This window comes from Neoarius graeffei, chromosome 17 (assembly GCF_027579695.1).
Source record: "Neoarius graeffei isolate fNeoGra1 chromosome 17, fNeoGra1.pri, whole genome shotgun sequence".
NCBI lineage: Eukaryota > Metazoa > Chordata > Actinopteri > Siluriformes > Ariidae > Neoarius > Neoarius graeffei.
Window position 1 is genome coordinate 38,289,523 of NC_083585.1, and position 19,320 is coordinate 38,308,842.

General features: G+C 46.9%; 1 protein-coding gene across 6 annotated transcripts in view; it reads left to right on the plus strand.

Moving 5' to 3' along the window:
• rcbtb2 (regulator of chromosome condensation (RCC1) and BTB (POZ) domain containing protein 2) overlaps positions 1-19,320 on the plus strand; it is a 134,670-nt gene that overhangs the window by 12,104 nt on the left and 103,246 nt on the right. For all 6 annotated transcript variants that reach the window (XM_060944166.1, XM_060944168.1, XM_060944163.1 and 3 more), the window contains exons 4-6: positions 17,781-17,947; positions 18,176-18,334; positions 18,534-18,641. In XM_060944166.1, coding sequence (XP_060800149.1) covers positions 17,781-17,947; positions 18,176-18,334; positions 18,534-18,641 — 434 coding nt within the window. The remainder of the gene's footprint in view (positions 1-17,780; positions 17,948-18,175; positions 18,335-18,533; positions 18,642-19,320) is intronic.

Here is a 19,320-nt window from a genome sequence, read left to right on the forward strand (position 1 = left end):
AGTTGACCTTGTGAATAAACAACAGGAACAAGTAAAATGCAATTCAATTTTATTAGCTTTTATTTGTCTACTACTCACTAATAATAATAATAATCTCAAAATACATTCAATGTCGGCAAAGGTAATAACAAGACAAAACAATGGAACAATTACACCTGGACTATAAATTTGAGGGAAAGAGAGAGAAAGAGATAGAAGGAAAAAGAAAAGAATCCCTTGTGTGTGCGTGTGTGTGAGGCTAGGGCAAGCCGATGCGCGTGTGTGTGTGTGTGTGTGACCTAGCTTGTCGTTAGCTAAAACAAAGGAATGTTAGCTAAAACAAAGGAATGTTAGCTAAATAGAACAAAGGATTAGCTCTGTGGCTAATGTGTGCTTTGTGTAGGTATCTGTGGGCAGATGCTAATGACTAGCCACTCTGGCAATGCTTAAACAAAATGGCGGTCAGTGCCTAGGTGTCGTATCACAGGTAACTCAATGAGGAAGGTATCAAAATGGCGTCGGAAAAATGGCGCCTGCAGGCCTAGTCGAGAACACAAGCCTACGAGCTAGCGTATCACCCTGAGGTAGCTAGCAATAAGTTGCTAAGGAGAATCTGACCACGCTACAGCTGGATCCAAACACTGCACTTAACAACAATTTCCAACAGACTATCTAGGCAAAGAACTCAACGCGAGAGAGAGAGAGAGAGAGAGTGTGTGTGTGTGTGTGTATATGTGTGTAATAGGTGTTGAATGGAGAGGACTAGGCCTTGTAGCGGTCTAGCCTCGGAGCTTAAAATAACAAACTTGTCGCTGCGCTGCTAATCAGATAGGGAAGCTAGCAATGGAGTTAAGGAAAGATATCATGCAAGATACCCTGTCTAACAAGTTCAAAGAAAAAAAAAAAACAGAACCAAAACAAACAATAAAACAAACAAACAATAAAAACAAAACACCTTCCGTGTCTGAGCGGGTATGCTAAATAGCTCAAAGCTTAAACATGACCCTAACAACCATCTGAATAAGCTACAAATTAAAAATTTGCCCAAGTGCCTACTCAATGCGATGGAAGTTCGTTCTCCGATGTCCGCGCTGAGGGTCGCGGTCCGAGGAGAGGAGGTTAGCGGCGTGTTGCGTCCAACCGCGGCTAACGAAGCAGAGAGATGGAGGCCTAGCTGGCCCACGGTGCTTCAGGAGAAACCTCCGGTGATGCGTCGACGAGAAAAAGCTGAGAGGAGCGAAGCTGTCCGCAAATGCCTCTTAGCGTGGAAAACTACTTGACTGTAGTTAAACTTTGCAAAGGTTTAGAATCAAAACCACTATATCGCTGAAACTTAGCGGGTCGTTCAAAAGTTCGGCCGAAACTAATTTGAACAGGCTGTTCTCAGACAATAGCGGTTAGTCTCAACACTGTAGGCGAGCGTGCCTACAGTCCGTCCGACCACTCCAGTAGTCAGAACACGAGAGGACGAATCGAGGCGCTCTCGATACAGTTAAAGCAGTTCCACTTTACATCACATCCGGGTGGAGCGTGCAAGGAATTGTGGGATCGTTATAGGGGGCGCTGGCGAGTTACCAACATTCCCCCCTTGGCCATAGGCGCTGAAAGGAGTGATACCCTATGGGCACATGGTGTTTAGTCTGCGACCCACGGTCCCTAGTAATCCACAATGAGGTAGTTCCACAATGAGGTAGTTCCACAATGAGGTAGTTCCAAGGGTCCTTTCTGTGAAAAGTCTTTCAGACACAGTTCAACAGTTCAATTCATTTCATACAGTCCATAAGATGCATAGGCACTTGGGCATGAAAGCATAGGCACTTGGACATGAAAACAATTACACTATGGCTACTTAACTACCTTCTACATACAATATTTCACACAGCAAACAAAAATAATCAAAACTCCATAAAGGAAAATGGAAAAGAGAGGTTAGTTAGCATGTTAGCAAGCCTACTCTTCAAGAAAGTTAGTGGAGGCCTTAGGCCTGATGGAGAATCGGACAATGCCACGATCTAATTTCTCAGGTGCGTAGATCGTTTTGTCCAGTTTGCGGTGTAGTGTCAGTATGTACCTATGTAGAGTGATGGCTATGAAGACTGTGATAACCCAACCGCTAGCTAGAAATCCCAGCGCAATTCGGCTTATTAAAGATCCTTGATCGGACGAAGGGTTTGCGCGGTTATTCAAGAAAGTGGTAGCGATGCCAGTGGGCTTAAGATCGAATTGCACGGTTTTGGTCCCTTCCAGCAGTAGTTGTGCTTGGAGGGTGGAGTTTATCTCAAGTTCGTGACCTGGGAAGGCATCGGGCATTTCTATCTCGGTCTCATACTGGTCAGCGCTAAGGTGATGGAGGGTGATGTCACCCACGTGAACAGTGGCTCCTAGTGGGACACTTAGGAGAGAGGTTTCGTTAGGGATCTTCATTCTAGTGGCAGTGTTATGTTGATCATATGATACCAGAATCTCAGTTTGGGGAGTGTTGATTAGCCACCGATTACCAGCTCTTTCTACTCTAGTTCCTATTCCTTCATCTTTAATAGACAATTTGCCTGCACACTTCTGCTCGGGGACTTTTGTCAATCCACAGAGACGGTCTGTGGTGTCTCGGATAAAGGGATTGCTGGGGCAGACCCAGTGGATATCTTTGGTGGAGGTGCACATGTCTAAGTTAGGGACGAGGTAGATAGAGGGGTTGTCATCGTGATAGGCTATGGTGGGAGGTGTCTGCAAACGTACGTGTACGTCGTTGTTCCAGAAACCTACATTAAGGACAGATTTGATTCTGTATATGTTTTGCCGTTCAATAACGGGGAGATTGAGGATGAAGCCTATTTCTAGGTTTTGAGGGTTCACAAAAATGGGGATAGCACTGCCAAGACTATAAGCCAGATGAATCTGTGATGAGTAAACGTTAGTCGTGGTAGTAGATCGGAGTATGCTGTCAACCATGCTGAGGGGTATCAAATATGGTGGGATTTTACCTCCACTCAGGGTGCTGAGAGAGCTACTTACTTCTCTCATCAGGTCCTGCATTAGGTCTCGGATTACTCGGACGTACTTGACTTCGCTTCTCATGATTGCTGCTAGCCTGTCTACGGCATGTACTGTGTTCTTGATTAATGTAGAATGCATGTTAACGGTTAGTATGGTTCCCTGCAGGGTTTTGCCTAGGCCCTGCAGCTCCACCTGTTGAGTTAGTAGTCTACCCTGGATTTCTGGCATTTCTTCCTTAAGAATGTTCATTTCTCGTTTGACCGCGGTCAGGCTAACGGTGTTAACGGCAGAGAGGCCCATTGAGAACAGAGAGCCAATGGCGGATGCAGCAGTAAGTAGTCCTCCGAGGAACCGTTTAGGGCGTGTTTTGCCGCTGAGTTCCTCCTCAGTGACTATGAACTTCTGTAACTGTTCGAGCATGTGAACTGTGGTACGCTTGGCGTGTTCGATGTTGGACCCAATCTCGGAGTCAGGCCCGGTTTCGAGGTTTGTTTGTGTGGGCGATCTAAAATGCTTACGGTACACGTCCCAAGGATCGAGGCGGGTGTACACGCGCTGGGTATGGACGCGGCAATTGGTGAGGAGCAGTCCTGGGGCATCTTGGAGAACAATGCCACTCGGCGGACCTGGTTCCACTATGTTACCGGCCAATGTGGTCTGCAGGACTAGGAAGATGCCGAGGATCCAGAGAGGGGCCATTCTGCAACATACAGGAGTTTGTTATTCCGATTTGAGTGGTAACAAGGGTGGTTACTTATAGATGCACGCTTATGGATTGAGAGGCATGCAACTAAGTTGGGCAGGCTATAACTTATTGTTTGTCCACCCCCCTATGGAGTGTGGACTGCTCAAAGAGCTTTATTTGGTTGCTATGGACCCATCTATACGAAGGCGCCTGGCTGGGCTTCGAAGTTTTGATGCGGTAGGCGACGGGGGACAGTTTACCGACGATTTCGAAAGGGCCGGACCAACGGGGTAAGAATTTTCTGGCTACTCCTACCGGTTTGGTGAAATTGAAGTATAGGACTCTGTCGCCTACTTCGTACTCACGGTGTGTCGCCTTTCTGTCGTAGTAAGCTTTCTGTCCTTTCGCACTCTTTTCGAGGTGTTCCTGGGCCCACGCAAACGTGGCCTGCAAGTGGCGTTGCAAGTCGGTGACGTACTGGTGTGCGGTGTACGCAGTGGCAACGCTTAGGTCCTCTGGTCGGTAGAGGAGGTGTAAGGGAAGAACCATTTCACGGCCAGTCATCATTTCGAACGGGGTGACTCCGGTGGTGCGGTGAGGAGTGGACCGAATGGCCATCAGCACCAGAGGGAGTTTGATGTCCCAATCTTTGCCATGGTGACTCACATACTTGCGAAGCATGCTCACGATGGTTTGGTTGGCGCGTTCGACCTGACCGGAAGACTGAGGATGATACGCGATGTGGAATTTTGCCTCGACTCCGAGCATCTCCCACAACACTCTCATGACCTCTGCGGTGAAATGAGTACCTCGGTCGGAATCAATGGATAGGGGCAAGCCCCAACGGCTGAACACATGGTTCATAAGAAGGAGAGCGGTGGTCTCTGCGGTTTCGTTTGGGGCGGGCAAGCATTCCACCCACTTTGTGAACGCGCAAGTGACGGTCAGGAGGTACTTATTACCTCGAGCCGATTTCGGCACCGGTCCAACCCAGTCTATCTGGAGATTAGACCAGGGGAATGAGATGCCTTTGCTTTGCAGTGGGGCGCGGTTCAACGGTTGGGCTGGTCGGAATTGGCAGCAAATCAAGCACCCTTTGACATACTCGGTAACGTCCTGAATCATGAAGGGCCAATAGACAATCTGTTGGAGTGTCTGGTAGGTCGCCTGAGCGTTCCTATGGCCCCCGCACGGGCTGTCGTGAGCGTACTGCAACATGACCCCCCTATGATCTGTGGGCACGACCCACCGGGGAGGTCCCTGGTTGCGTGGTGTGTACACCAGGAGTCCTTTCTCGAGTTTTAAGCCGTTTTTGAGATTGTGAAGGTGATTTAAGTCTCGGGACTGTTGCAACTCTTGTGGGGAAATTGGGGACGCCACGGGGTCCGCAAGGAACTTACGGATTTGGTGGATCACGGAATCCCTTTCCTGCATAGACACCAGGTCGGCATCCTGGGGCAGTCGGCCGAGTTGCACTGTTCCTGCTTGGGGTACTGCGTCAGTTTGACCTGCTCTAGCCTGTCGGCGAGTAATCGCGGTTACGTTATGGTGTGGCGTCTCGGGAAGCCAGGACGGCTGGAATTCCCAAAGGGGGCCGTCTACGGCTCCCGCTTTGGCGAGGCCATCTGCCTCATCGTTACCGACTTTGTCAGGTCCTGGGACTTGAGAATGTCCCTTCACCTTCTTCCAGTAGACGCACATTCCCTGTTCGGTTACGAGTTGATCGCATGCTAGGAAGAGTTCGGAGTGTTTCACTTCCTTGCCCCTTGCGTTTTTCATGTCCTTCACCTTCCACGAGGGAAAGTGTGAGACGAAGCTATGCCTGGCATAATTTGAATCAGAGCAGAGGACTAACCGCTTGATGTTCTCACGGGCAGCTTGTTGCAGGACGATGAGCACGGCTGCTACCTCCGCATATTGGCTAGTCTTAGCCCCGAGTCGATGTTGGTATTTCCCTTGTATAGGGCCGTTCGCCCATACGATACCGACACCGGCTTGGACTTTGCGTTCATGATGGAATGAGCATCCATCTATGTAAGCGGTGGGGAGGTCTTTGCAGACGTTCTCGTCATAGTAGTGGTGGTCGGAGGGGAGAGCAGGTACGGTTGTTAGTTCGGTTTGATCCGGACTATTCTCGCAGTCGCAATGCTGGCATTCCGCCAGGCCTCGGCCAAGCGCCATCTTGTGGTTCTGGGCGTACTTCACCTCGACGTTGTAGCCCTGTAGTGCCATCATCCAAGCTGCGATGCGACTGTTCGAAACTCTTCCCTCTCTCAGCCTCTGGCTGTTCAAGAACAAGACCGGTTGATGATTGGTCTCTATCACCACCTTCTGGCCACCAATGTAACTGCGAAAGTGTTCAACGGCCCAGACCGTGGCCAGCAGGGCTTTTTCGCAGTCTGAAAATTTAAACTCCACAGCACTGAGGGGCCGACTGGCGTATGCTACGACACGGCGATCTTTGTCATGCTGCTGTGACAGTGCAGCGCTCAGGCAGTGGGTGGAGAAACTAGCCTCCAAGAAGAACGGTTTGTCTTTGTCGGGATATGCGAGGCAGGGAGCGGAGCAGAGCTTCTGCTTCATGCTCTTGAACGCGAGTTCTTGAGGCTCACTCCACTGGAAGGGTTTATCCTTTCGGAGGAGCTCGGTGAGCGGTCGTGCTATCTCCGCGTAGTCCTCGATGAACTGTCGGGAGTAGTTGCAGACCCCTAAGAAGCTCCTGAGTTCGGATACGTTGGATGGGGCTTTGATATCTTGGATAGCCCGCACCCTCCCTGACTGGGGTTCAATGCCATCTGGCCCGACGCACAGTCCAACGTATTCAACTTTGGTGCGACACCACTGCCCTTTGGTGACAGAGAGCTTCGCTCCTGCTCTGGACAGCTGAGACAGAACATGGCGTATCTCTTCGAGGTGTGCATCAAAAGTCTGTGACCTAATGAGGATGTCATCGACATAGATCAAGTTGCCACGAGCTGCGGCATCGCTCATTGCCTTATGCAAGAAGATGTTGAATTCAGCGGGGGAGTTCGCGTAGCCGAACGGACATCGGTTGAAAGTTAGCTGGCGGTTCCCAAAGGAAAAGGCCAGCTTGTGTTGGTCAGCTGGATCCACGCGCATGGTCCAGAATCCACTCGCCACGTCGGCGGTGGAGAAGAACTTTGCACCCTTCACCTTGGCAAGTTCTTGATCCAGATGGATCATGGGCCATCTTGACAAGGGCACTTGCTTGTTCAGCTGCCTATAGTCAATGGTGAGACGCCACTTGCCGTTCGGTTTCAGCACCGGCCACAAGGGGGAGTTGTAAGTCGAGTTACACTCACGAATGATCTGTTTTTCCAGCAGAGTGTCCAGTGTTTCTTGTATTGAGTCGTATGCGGCTAACGGGATTTTGTATTGCCGCACGAACGTCGGTGGAGCGTTCGGATCTGTTGGGATTCGGACGGTGTGGATGTCCGTGACTCCGCAGTCATTAGAATCTCGCGCCCAGATCGCCTTGAAGTCGTAGAACAGTTCACGGAGCTGTCGTCTCTGGGCGTCCGTGGTCAGGCTGTCAGCTTTCACCAGCTGTTGTTGAACTTCTCGTTCGAAGCCTGGGTACGGTTCACCTAGAGCTGAATCGACGACCTCAGTTGCAGGGGTGTCGTTGCTCGATTGCGTGGCAAGAGCGTACACCAGCATGTGTTTCGGGGTGTCAGTTTTGGTCATGACTATGCGCTCATCGCGAAGCGTGTCGTGAGGTTCGACGCGGATCATGTGGAAAGGAAGAGTGATCCAGGGAGGTTCCACTGGATCGGAATGAGTGTCCGGCGTTCGCAGCTCACCAATGACTGGAATGGTGAGTTCAAAGTCATGGAATGCCTGGTCTATCAGAAGGCCTAAAGGCCGACGGGCGGGGATCGTGATGGCGTCCCGCGTGGAGTTTTGAACCAGGAGGTAAGCGGAACGATGACTCACTTCAAGCAGCGGAGTCCCACACACGGCTAAATCGAGCTCCATGAAGAATCTGAGAGGCTGGAAGAACGCCTGGGAGCTACGAAACTGTTGGTCTTTCATGATGACCAGCTTAAGAGGGGAACCAGCAGTCCTAGCGGGAATGACGATGTCAAATTCGCTAGCGACATGGCAGGCTTGGGGAATCGTTTGTCCTGACCGCATTTGTTCCGGGTCAGCTTGGAACGGGTGCTTAGCAGCGTCGGCTTGGGTCCAGATGACCCGGTTGACTAGGTCCAGTTGGGCTCCCAGTCTGACCAAGATGTCTGCCCCAATGACCAGTGGGTCAGGAAGTCCAGGGACGACACTCAAGAAATGAAGGAATTCTCTCTGACCGATGGCGAGCGACACGGCGCAGACGCCCGTGGCTTTGATGGGGCTCTGGGGTTGTTCGGCTGACAGTAGCCGGTGGCTCTTCTGCACAAAGACAGGGGAAGGAGTGCTCTGACGCACTATGTCGAACCATGTTTGGCTGATGGCTGACTTCTCTGACCAAAGTGCTAACCTGACGGCAGGTGCCGTGACGCCGTTGACAGCAATGTTGCCAGATATCCAGGGGTAGTACCTGGTTGGGGCAGATTCGCCAAGAAAGCAAAGGAAAGACGGATGGCCATCAAGCGCGTTGCGGTTGAGAAGAGTGTCGGTTGAGTTTGGTACGTCTTGACTCGGCTCAGGGTGGAGCGGAGTGGTCTCGAGGTTCTCGGGGACCCGCCCTGACTCAGCTATCGGTGGAGTAGCATCCACGCTAACTTCATCGCAACGGGCTCGATCATGACGATGAGGATCTGGGGTCTGTGGGGACGCGACCTGGGCCCACAGTTGCCCACGACGACAGTCAATGAGGGGCGCTAGCCTATCTAGTAGGTCTTGGCCAATGAGGAACGGTTCTACCCCAACAGAGCAGATGTAAGTGGGGTGAGTGATGGACATGCCCTGGAAAGTGAGTTCTAACCATGCAATGGTTGTTACTGGGGCTTGATTCTGGGTGAAGCTAACCAAGTTGACGTCACAACGTCCGGTTCCGATGGGTCTACCTTGCGCGCGCCGCGCATCAGAAACCTCTGCGAAGACTTTGGAACACATCCGGGTGATTTCCGACCCGGTATCCAAGAGAGCTTGGAGGGAAACGTTGCCTTCTACCACAACTGGGGTATAGATACGCTTGGCGTTGCCTTTCCTAACCAAATCTCCAAGAAACTGCGTCAGGGGTGCATCCTGCGGGTCAGGCTTCACTAACGGAGGGGGTGGTTTCAACTCATCGCTGCCTATTGGGCAGGGGTCCTTTCCCCACCCCACGAGGTAGACACGCGGTGGTGGTGGGGATGGGTCCCGGCCTAGTCATGCTGACGGTTCGTCCCTGTCCTTGCTCGGCTTACCCTTCCTGTTCTTATTGCTCAGCAGTTGTTTAACTCGTGCTAATTCGGTCCTCAGTTCTGCCATCCCAAGCGGCTCTTGGTTGGCTTGTTTAATCCGTGCTAATTCAGCCCTCAGTTCTGCCATCCCAAGCGGCTCTTGGTTGGCTTGTTTAGCGGTAGCTAGCTTAGGGCTCCGCTCCCTTCGAGAGGAGTTGCGATGGGGCCTTGACTGTCCGCTATTCTGAGATTTAGGGCTGTGACTGCCAGGTTTGCGGTTACCTTGCCCTTTGGCGTTGGGGCCCTGTTCCCCCTTGGCTCCAGCTTGTCGAACTTTCCAGTTACCTTTGGGTTGACTCGACGTCTGGTGGCCGGGGTTTGGGTTCGCCCAAGGGGGCCCGCGGTTTGGGGCTTCACCCCCTTCTAGGCCTAAGGACTGACCTTCCTGCTCATATAGACTGAGGACTCTGGGATCGTCCTCGTGGCGGTCTGTGGGTCGGACGAACGTCTCCCACGTTAGTTGTGCGGTGCGACGTATTTCTCTCATAGTATGGGGGCGCTGGCGACACGCGAGTGTTACTTGGTTACGGATGCACGGGTGAAGGTTATGGAGGAAGAGGGACTTGAAGTTGCGATCTTCCTCTAGCCCGGGCTCGCTTCTGCCCTGAAAGTACGCTGCGCGGAGTCGACGGTAGTACTCGCGAGGGTGTTCGCTTCGTTTCTGTCTGATTAGAATGGCACCCATCGTCGCAGCAGTCTCGTCCTCGTACAACGAGTATTCCTCTTTCAAGTACTTACGTATTTTCTTGTAGTCGTCGAGGACTGACTGCGGTAGGGTCTCAACGAATGCTCGTACGCCACTACCTAAAGTTTTCCAGACTAGTCTGGCCTTTTCATGCGACGTAGCCTCTGGCAGGTCCAGGAGGCTACGCTCGATTTCCCGGAAATAATCATTAACGCTTCGGTGTCTATGATTTTCCGGCTCAAAACGCTCTATGTCTTTCGCAAGGACGTCGATTTGGCGGATCCTAGTTTTGCGTTCTGCGACGAGGCGTTTTGATTTTGACCCGTAGGGGTCCTCGCTGTCTTCGCTATTTGAGCTGCTCTCATATCGCCTATGTCTGCGTTTCGGCTTGTAGGCGGCCTCTCCGTCAGAGGAGTCTGAGGGTACGTAGCGCGGCGTTTTCTGCGAGCTAGAGGCTGCAGCGATATTGAAGCGCGAGGGGGTGTAGTGGGGAGTAAAGTAAAAACTCCCAGCGCCACGAGGTGGCGATCGCGCGACTTTCACGCGAGTTGAGCTTGAGTGCGGTGTCTGATCTACCGTTCTAAGCTCAGGTTCTTCCTCCTCCAGAGCGGAACTCTGTTCTTGGGAGGGTTTGGCCGATCCCTCATCTGAGCGACGTGCTTGCGTCACTACTTCTCTGAGGTATTCTATTTCGCGCTTTAGTTCATCTTGTGTGGCTCTCAGGCCCACGAGGCTACTCTCCGCGCTTTCTGCTCTCCTTTGAGCTTCGGCCAGTTGTCGTTTTAGTGTTCTTTTCTCTTGTTCGAGGGTCATACACACATGTTCCATTTCCTTATAGTAGATCATGAACAATTTGGGTAGCCCTTCTGGGAGAGTCATAGTACGCTCCTTAAGTTCCCTAACGGCTATGTGTATTTCATCAAAGCGAGCCTTTTGGTCCAGATCACAGAAGTAATTTCTCCTATCCTCCGGGACTTGGCCTAAATCGCCTACAACGTCGAAGAGAGAGAGGAGGGGCCCTTCTGACTCCCTTGATGGGGAACGCGACATTTTGTTTGAAATGTATTAATTAACTTAAAGGAAATTAATACTAGGGATTGATTAGGTTAGAATTTAATTCAATCCAAGTTGCTAAATAATTGATGTGGTTTCTTAGCTACTTTGTTTTCACTAATGTTTCACTTGTATTAATTAGCTCAATTAATAATTAGTTAATAATAATTATTATTAATAATATTAATTAAGTACTTGGATTAGATATTACTCTAAGGTACTAATCAATTAAACCAGTTTATCAGCTAACTGTGGTTGGCAGCTGAATTTCAGTTCTGTGATCAACACACTGTTAATGATTCACCATTAAAGTCATCTGTGTTATACCTTGGCAGTTGATTTTGGGTATACAGCAGTTTACAAGTTATTGTTGAGAAATTCACAAGGTCATTAAACTAGTCCTCACACGGGGCACCACTTTAATGTAGGTTGAATTGGGATTAATTAAATTATAAATTATGTAATAATTGATAATTAAATTAATCAATTTATAAATAAAGATCAGTCTCATAAAATCTTAAATTATTAATCTTAATACTCACCTTGAATGGTTACATTCAAGATTAATGGTAGCTCTGTATTAGATGGGAAACCCAGTTGTATACAAAAGCTAAATTCTGAAGGAAAAAGGAGTTCTAAATAGTTGACCTTGTGAATAAACAACAGGAACAAGTAAAATGCAATTCAATTTTATTAGCTTTTATTTGTCTACTACTCACTAATAATAATAATAATCTCAAAATACATTCAATGTCGGCAAAGGTAATAACAAGACAAAACAATGGAACAATTACACCTGGACTATAAATTTGAGGGAAAGAGAGAGAAAGAGATAGAAGGAAAAAGAAAAGAATCCCTTGTGTGTGCGTGTGTGTGAGGCTAGGGCAAGCCGATGCGCGCGTGTGTGTGTGTGTGTGACCTAGCTTGTCGTTAGCTAAAACAAAGGAATGTTAGCTAAAACAAAGGAATGTTAGCTAAATAGAACAAAGGATTAGCTCTGTGGCTAATGTGTGCTTTGTGTAGGTATCTGTGGGCAGATGCTAATGACTAGCCACTCTGGCAATGCTTAAACAAAATGGCGGTCAGTGCCTAGGTGTCGTATCACAGGTAACTCAATGAGGAAGGTATCAAAATGGCGTCGGAAAAATGGCGCCTGCAGGCCTAGTCGAGAACACAAGCCTACGAGCTAGCGTATCACCCTGAGGTAGCTAGCAATAAGTTGCTAAGGAGAATCTGACCACGCTACAGCTGGATCCAAACACTGCACTTAACAACAATTTCCAACAGACTATCTAGGCAAAGAACTCAACGCGAGAGAGAGAGAGAGAGAGTGAGTGTGTGTGTGTGTGTGTGTATATGTGTGTAATAGGTGTTGAATGGAGAGGACTAGGCCTTGTAGCGGTCTAGCCTCGGAGCTTAAAATAACAAACTTGTCGCTGCGCTGCTAATCAGATAGGGAAGCTAGCAATGGAGTTAAGGAAAGATATCATGCAAGATACCCTGTCTAACAAGTTCAAAGAAAAAAAAAAACAGAACCAAAACAAACAAACAATAAAAACAAAACACCTTCCGTGTCTGAGCGGGTATGCTAAATAGCTCAAAGCTTAAACATGACCCTAACAACCATCTGAATAAGCTACAAATTAAAAATTTGCCCAAGTGCCTACTCAATGCGATGGAAGTTCGTTCTCCGATGTCCGCGCTGAGGGTCGCGGTCCGAGGAGAGGAGGTTAGCGGCGCGTTGCGTCCAACCGCGGCTAACGAAGCAGAGAGATGGAGGCCTAGCTGGCCCACGGTGCTTCAGGAGAAACCTCCGGTGATGCGTCGACGAGAAAAAGCTGAGAGGAGCGAAGCTGTCCGCAAATGCCTCTTAGCGTGGAAAACTACTTGACTGTAGTTAAACTTTGCAAAGGTTTAGAATCAAAACCACTATATCGCTGAAACTTAGCGGGTCGTTCAAAAGTTCGGCCGAAACTAATTTGAACAGGCTGTTCTCAGACAATAGCGGTTAGTCTCAACACTGTAGGCGAGCGTGCCTACAGTCCGTCCGACCACTCCAGTAGTCAGAACACGAGAGGACGAATCGAGGCGCTCTCGATACAGTTAAAGCAGTTCCACTTTACATCACATCCGGGTGGAGCGTGCAAGGAATTGTGGGATCGTTATAGGGGGCGCTGGCGAGTTACCAACACGGGACACTTTTGGGTCGTTTTCCGTTCATATTGGAGATCGCATACAAGTCTCATATAATTGGTAATGTGAACGGCCTAACAAAAAAATCGGATTTCACAACAAATCGGATATGGGTCGTTTCAGGTTGCAGTCTGAACGTAGTGAAAAACAGCAAACAAATCCAAATGCACCATTTTACAGAAACTTACCAAGTCATATTGACAGTGATGGGATCTGGGTGTCTGAAGCCCCCCCCTCTTTTAAATTTAATTTTATTGATTTAAAAAAAAAAAAAAAGGTTATTTCCGGCTTTCCAAATACAATTTTGGCTCTTCATCCAGAAAATCTAATCAAATCTATATAAATATATAAAAAATACTTTCTAAAAATACTATATAAAAATATAATAGGTAGTAGAAAATAAACAAAAAACCCCATAACACTACAGAAAATAGTAAAGGCATTACTGCCTATTCGAGGAAGCATCAAGAAAGTACGCCTTGGCTTTCCTAAGGAAAGGTCCCCTCTCTACAGTGTTTCTCGTTTTGCTTGGTAAGGCTTAAAAACTTTGGCACAGGAATGCTGGGAAGTTCCTTGAGCCTTTGAAACAGTTAAGCGTAGAGCATCTAATGAATTTAATGTACTTTTAAATTTATCTCACTGAATTTTTGCTTGAAATATTTAATACATGTTTCAAATACAGTTTCCAGATTAGAAGCTGTGGAGATTGTTTTATTATAGCTTGGCAGTAAGGGTTTGGCCTACAAGTAACCCCTGGTTGCTTTAGTGCTTCTCTTTCACTGAGTGCCTCACACTCAAGCCCAGAGTAGGAGGATCAAGGAGGTTGAATATGTTTGTCCCAAGGCCATATCGATTTGAACCAGAATGTAAAGTTGAATGATTCCAGTGGATTTATAAAAGGCTAGAAGGAAAGGAAAGCTTGAACCAGCTTGCAGAAACAGAATAGCCCCGGGCAGATAGAAATTGATGGTGTCGGTGTGGATAATGACCTTCCGTGCCAGCCAAAAAGAGGATAAATAGCATGTCTGTTATTCAGGAACTTGAAGTGTCTGGAGATGAGACACTGACTACACCATCCGTCAACAATGATGAAACCTTCGAGGCTCAACTCTACAGACTTGCAAATCTCTTTCCCATGTGCTTCAAAAGAGTCAGCCAAAACCAGAGTGACTTCATGGCCAGATGGCAGTTACATGACCTGAACTAATTCATTCATTTTCTTCTTAATTCCTCAAGTGGGGGTTGCTCGAAGGTTGCTATGGCAATAGGCTGAGAAGTTCCGCCCACAGCTTCTCGAAACCCTGCCAATATATTTCAGCTCCCCTAAGTGTTCCCAAGCTAGCTGTGAGATATGGATCCTGGGTCTGTCCTTCTGTCTCCACATCCAGTGGGATGTGTCTGATACAGCTCTAATGTGAACTGACCATGGGGCATCCTTGTAAGGTGCCCAGACCGCCACATCTATCTCAGATTGACAAACGGCTTGAGTAGCAGCAGTGTTAGTTGTCATACCAGTCTATGGTGGTAAAACAGGAGCTCAGTTTTCAGACAGGGCTCTCTGTTTCCTGGTCATCCCTGTTCTCACTTATGTACCTGGGTTAATTGTAGATAGCCAAAGCAGATTTTGGTTTCTTTTTTTTGTGTATAGCTTCGAGCTGCAGCCGATTTTATTTATTTAAAACGATCCAGCAAGCAGATAATGTAACCTTTTGTACCTTACATTATGCACTTTCCTTTAATGAATGCTACTTGCTATGATTTCCATCTACTAATTTGTTGATATAGTGCTATAATACACTATATGGCTAAAAGTATGTGGACACCTGACCATCACTTGAACATCACATGCCAAAACCATGAGCATTAATATGGATGTCTTCATGGTGCTTGCTTTGTGCACAGACACACTGTCGTGCTGGAATGGGTTTGGGGCCTTGAGTTCCAGTCAGAGGTGGACAAAGTACCCAACTTCATTACTTAAGTCAAAGTACAGATCCCACTGGTCAAAATTGCTCCAATACAAGTGAAAGCTGTCCAGTCAAATTTTTACTTAAGTTAAAGTACTTGCTTTTAAAAATACTTAAGTATTAAAAGTACATTTTCTGTCAACGCATTGTTGTATTATTTCCACATCGCTTACAAAACCTAACGCTGTTACCAAAGACAGAAATGTGAACTCACAAAATGAACGCATGCTGTGCCATCATGGTGGTTTAACGTTAAGCTAGCTTGTCAGTGAAACTCTACCTGACATGCTAGCAAACTCTTTTCAAACTTGAAATCATATTGGGTAGCTAACGCTACTAGAAAAGAAAGATTTCTACACTCTGTTTATTTGGCAAAATTATGCTAAAACATTTCTGAAAGGAATTCAGATAAGTTCATGTTCACATAACTCTGTTTTCACATGCTAACTAACAGTGTCCAAGTTAACTAGCTATGTGTAAACGTTAGCCGTGGACAAGGCGATGGCAACTTGGCGGGCAAATCCATAGAAAGTCATTTGACTAACCAGACTGCATGGCTATTGCAACGTTATCACTAGCTCTAAAAGCACAGACAACTTCGTTGCAAGCTTTCTCTTGGAATAAAACGTTTTATATACCTTGAAATGCTCCCGCAGGTTGGATGGCGAGTTTTTGTAGGCCGTGATGTGGTTCGTTTTCAGCAAACATTTAAAACGAAATGTATCTTTAATCCTTTCAGAAAACTGAAACACCGGTTCTAGCTATAGCCATGGGTGCACGCATTCTCCAGAAGAACCGCCACCTTCCATTCTGCCATCAACTGATTGTGTTCGAATAATGCTGTTGAGAAATAATTGAGCTTTATTTTATACAGTCTATGGATGTGACGTGACCCTAGTGATTTACTGATGGGCTGTCTCAGTGTCATCTGGGAAAAAACCAATCACCTTTTAGAAAAGGGAGAGAAAAAAATGTCCACTTTCAAAGTCGCTTCATAGTGACGAGTAATGAGGACCTTGACAGAAATGTAGTGGAGTGAAAAGTATGATATTTGCCTTTCAAATGTAGTGAAGTTAAAGTCATAAGTTTCCAAAAAAGATAATACTCAAGTAAAGTACAGATACTCAAAGTGTACTTAAGTACAGTACTCAAGTAAATGTACTTCGTTACTGTCCACCTCTGGTTCCAGTGAAGGGAAATTATAATACTACAGCATACAAAGACATTCTGTACAGTTGTGCCCCCAACTTTGTGGCAAACGTTTGAAGAAGGCCTACGTGTGGGTGTGATGGTCAGGTGTCCACATGCTTTTGGCCATATAGTGTCGCGAGAGGAAATGTATGCAGGGCTTTGTTGGGAAAAGTCGTATTATAGATTTATTTAACGATTATTTGCCGAAGGCAAAGTGAATATCAGTGAATAATAACTAAGATGAAGTCAAGGTTATTCTTCCCCGATATTCACTGAACCTGAGGTAGATAATTGTTTGAGTATAAATACACGTGGTTTATTTAAAAAAAAAAATTAATTTTATTTCAAACTTCAAAAGCAGCATGCAAATGTAACGTACGTAGACTTGTCACTTATCTATGCTAAGTCACATAAAATACTTTGTTTTGAAATAGATAAAATAAATCACAATCCCACCTTACCTTTGAATAGTTTTAGAGCAAACTTCGTAGCACCTTTTAGTGCTTTTAGGAACGGCATTTTCTTTCATAATTTGTAATTCTTCTTCACTTAAGGTGACGAAGCGATTGGCTGCCAAGTTGCTTGAGGTGATTATCGAGAAATTGGTTGAGAAATTCAGATTATCAGTGCGCACGATTTTCTATAATCACTTCTGTATTTATACTAATACCATTTAAAGTCCGTTATCATGATGTATTAAAACTCTGACACAGCTTTACTAGTAGTCTGGATAGCAAAAACATTTTTCTGAATGTATTGGAAATGTGATCTCCTCAAATTTTTCTTGACACGATTCTGCAAGACCTTGTTTACCTCCCAACTGGTGAATGAGACTAAGGCCAAGTTTACATTAGACCGTATCAGCAGATCATCAGATTAACGTTTTTAAAACGATTAGTGTGCACACAGCAACACCAATACACGATTTGCGTGCACACAGCAACACCAATACACGGATACGCTCGGCTCCGCAGGCATCCTGCGCTCCAAATCACTCCGCCCTGAACAGCGAGTGGCCTCTGGAGGGTGCGCATTCTGGCCCTGCGCAGCTCACAGAGCGCGCGAGTGAAGTGCACGAGCAATGATTCGGGACTGAGCCGCTGTGTGAGAGATCCCAGCGCATATCACTTACCACTTGCAAGTGGAAGGATGGCAAGCCTAAAGACAATCATAACTACACAATGGGCAGTATTTGCATCAGTATTTGCAGTATTTTCATACTTTTATACTCTTTAATGAAAGGTGATACAAGGCGGAAGTCCGCGCCGTTTTTCAGCAGTCGTGTCACATGACCAACGCCAGCGAATCAGGAAGGTGGATGTCACAGTGACGTTGTCCAATGACGACGCCAGCTAGAGCTCAGCACAGCGTATCCGCGTATTCTCAATGTTTACACAGCACCGGAGCTGACACGATCTAGATTGAATACGTGGACCCTGGCGGATTCCCGTTTCCCGGTGTTTCCAGGCAGTTTAATGTAAATGGACAGTGCATCCGCGAAGAAAACGAGACAGATACGGTCGAATGTAAACTTGGCCTAAAATATGGGAAGCTCTTTGTGAATCTACTGTGCAGTTTCATTGATATGCAGTCTGAATGTACTCTGTCTATTCCCGTTTACTGTGCAGAAGGAGAGGTGTATGCTTGGGGTCACAATGGCTATAGCCAGTTGGGGAATGGTACTACCAACCATGGCCTGATCCCTGCCCTGGTGTCCACCAACCTCATTAATAAGAGGGTGACTGAGGTGGCCTGTGGCTCCCATCACACCATTGCTCTCACCACTGAAGGAGAGGTACGAATTATTAGCTGTGAATTCAGGGTGATTTTCCGAGTTAGAGAGTTGGTTTAATATTGAATTTACTGAACTGTTTAATCATTATGGACATTGGATTTTCTATATTTAAGATATATTATTGTTATGCCAAGTCTAGCATTGGGTCTGCTTCCATCGGTATGATTGCATCATTAGTAATGTACGTCAGCAGCCATGCCAATGTTTCTTTTACCCTTCCATGTTCAGGTGTATGCCTGGGGCTACAACAACTCCGGCCAGGTGGGCTCAGGCTCTACAGCCAACCAACCCACGCCACGCAGGGTCAGCAGCTGCCTGCAGAACAAGGTGGTAGTGAACATTGCCTGTGGCCAGCTCTGCTCCATGGCTGTCCTAGACAATGGAGAGGTGACACAGCCCACGTTTCATGTTAAATTACTCTTGTGTGTGATTGATAGTATGATAATACAAAGCAATGACCTGATTTGTTCTGGTGTGCTTTTATCTAATTCAGTCTGATCAAAGGATTTATGCTGAATAAACTGCATAATTCTCCCTTGCTGTGATGGATGGCCATTATGTGCTTTGTTGTGCCTTGTCCTGACAGATCTATGGCTGGGGCTATAACTGTAATGGGCAGCTGGGTCTGGGTAATAACGGCAACCAACAAACACCGTGTCGTATCGCTGCTCTGCAGGGAATCAGCATCGTCCAGGTGAGGAAATAAACAAGTCCACAAATTAAATCAGGCACCATGACTCCTGTTTGCTCAGCTTCACTCTATAAGCCCTCAAAACCCTACTTACATTTTGTTTCCAGCTTCAGAATGAATGTCATTAAAAATACAAGTAAAAAGTTTTCCCAAGTGGAAAAGCATTCGCCCTCTCACCCAGAGAGCTCGTCTTCAAATCCAGACATTGCTACAGCCATCTGTGGCTGGGAGTCCAATATAGTAAAATTGTCCATTCTCTCAAGGAACAGGGAGCGGCACAATCTCTGTCCCCATCAATCTCGGCAGCAGACAAGCCGTGGGTGTTTGCGAGCTCATGAGTGTGTGTCAGGCAGCATGAGCGGCAGGCTGGAAAGATGTGCACGTCTTTGAGGAAGCATATGATAGCCTTTGCCCTCTCAGATTGGTAGCTTTTGTATGATATAGGAGACCCAAATGGTAGGTGGGAATTGGCCGTGATGAAATTGGGGAGGAAATTGAAAAAAAAAAAAAGCCAAGAGCAGAGTGTAGTTTTATTTGCTGGTAACAAAGAAAGAAAAACAAGCTTAAGGTTATTACTATATATACAACCCCGATTCCAAAAAAGTTGGGACAAAGTACAAATTGTAAATAAAAACGGAATGCAATAATTTACAAATCTCAAAAACTGATATTGTATTCACAA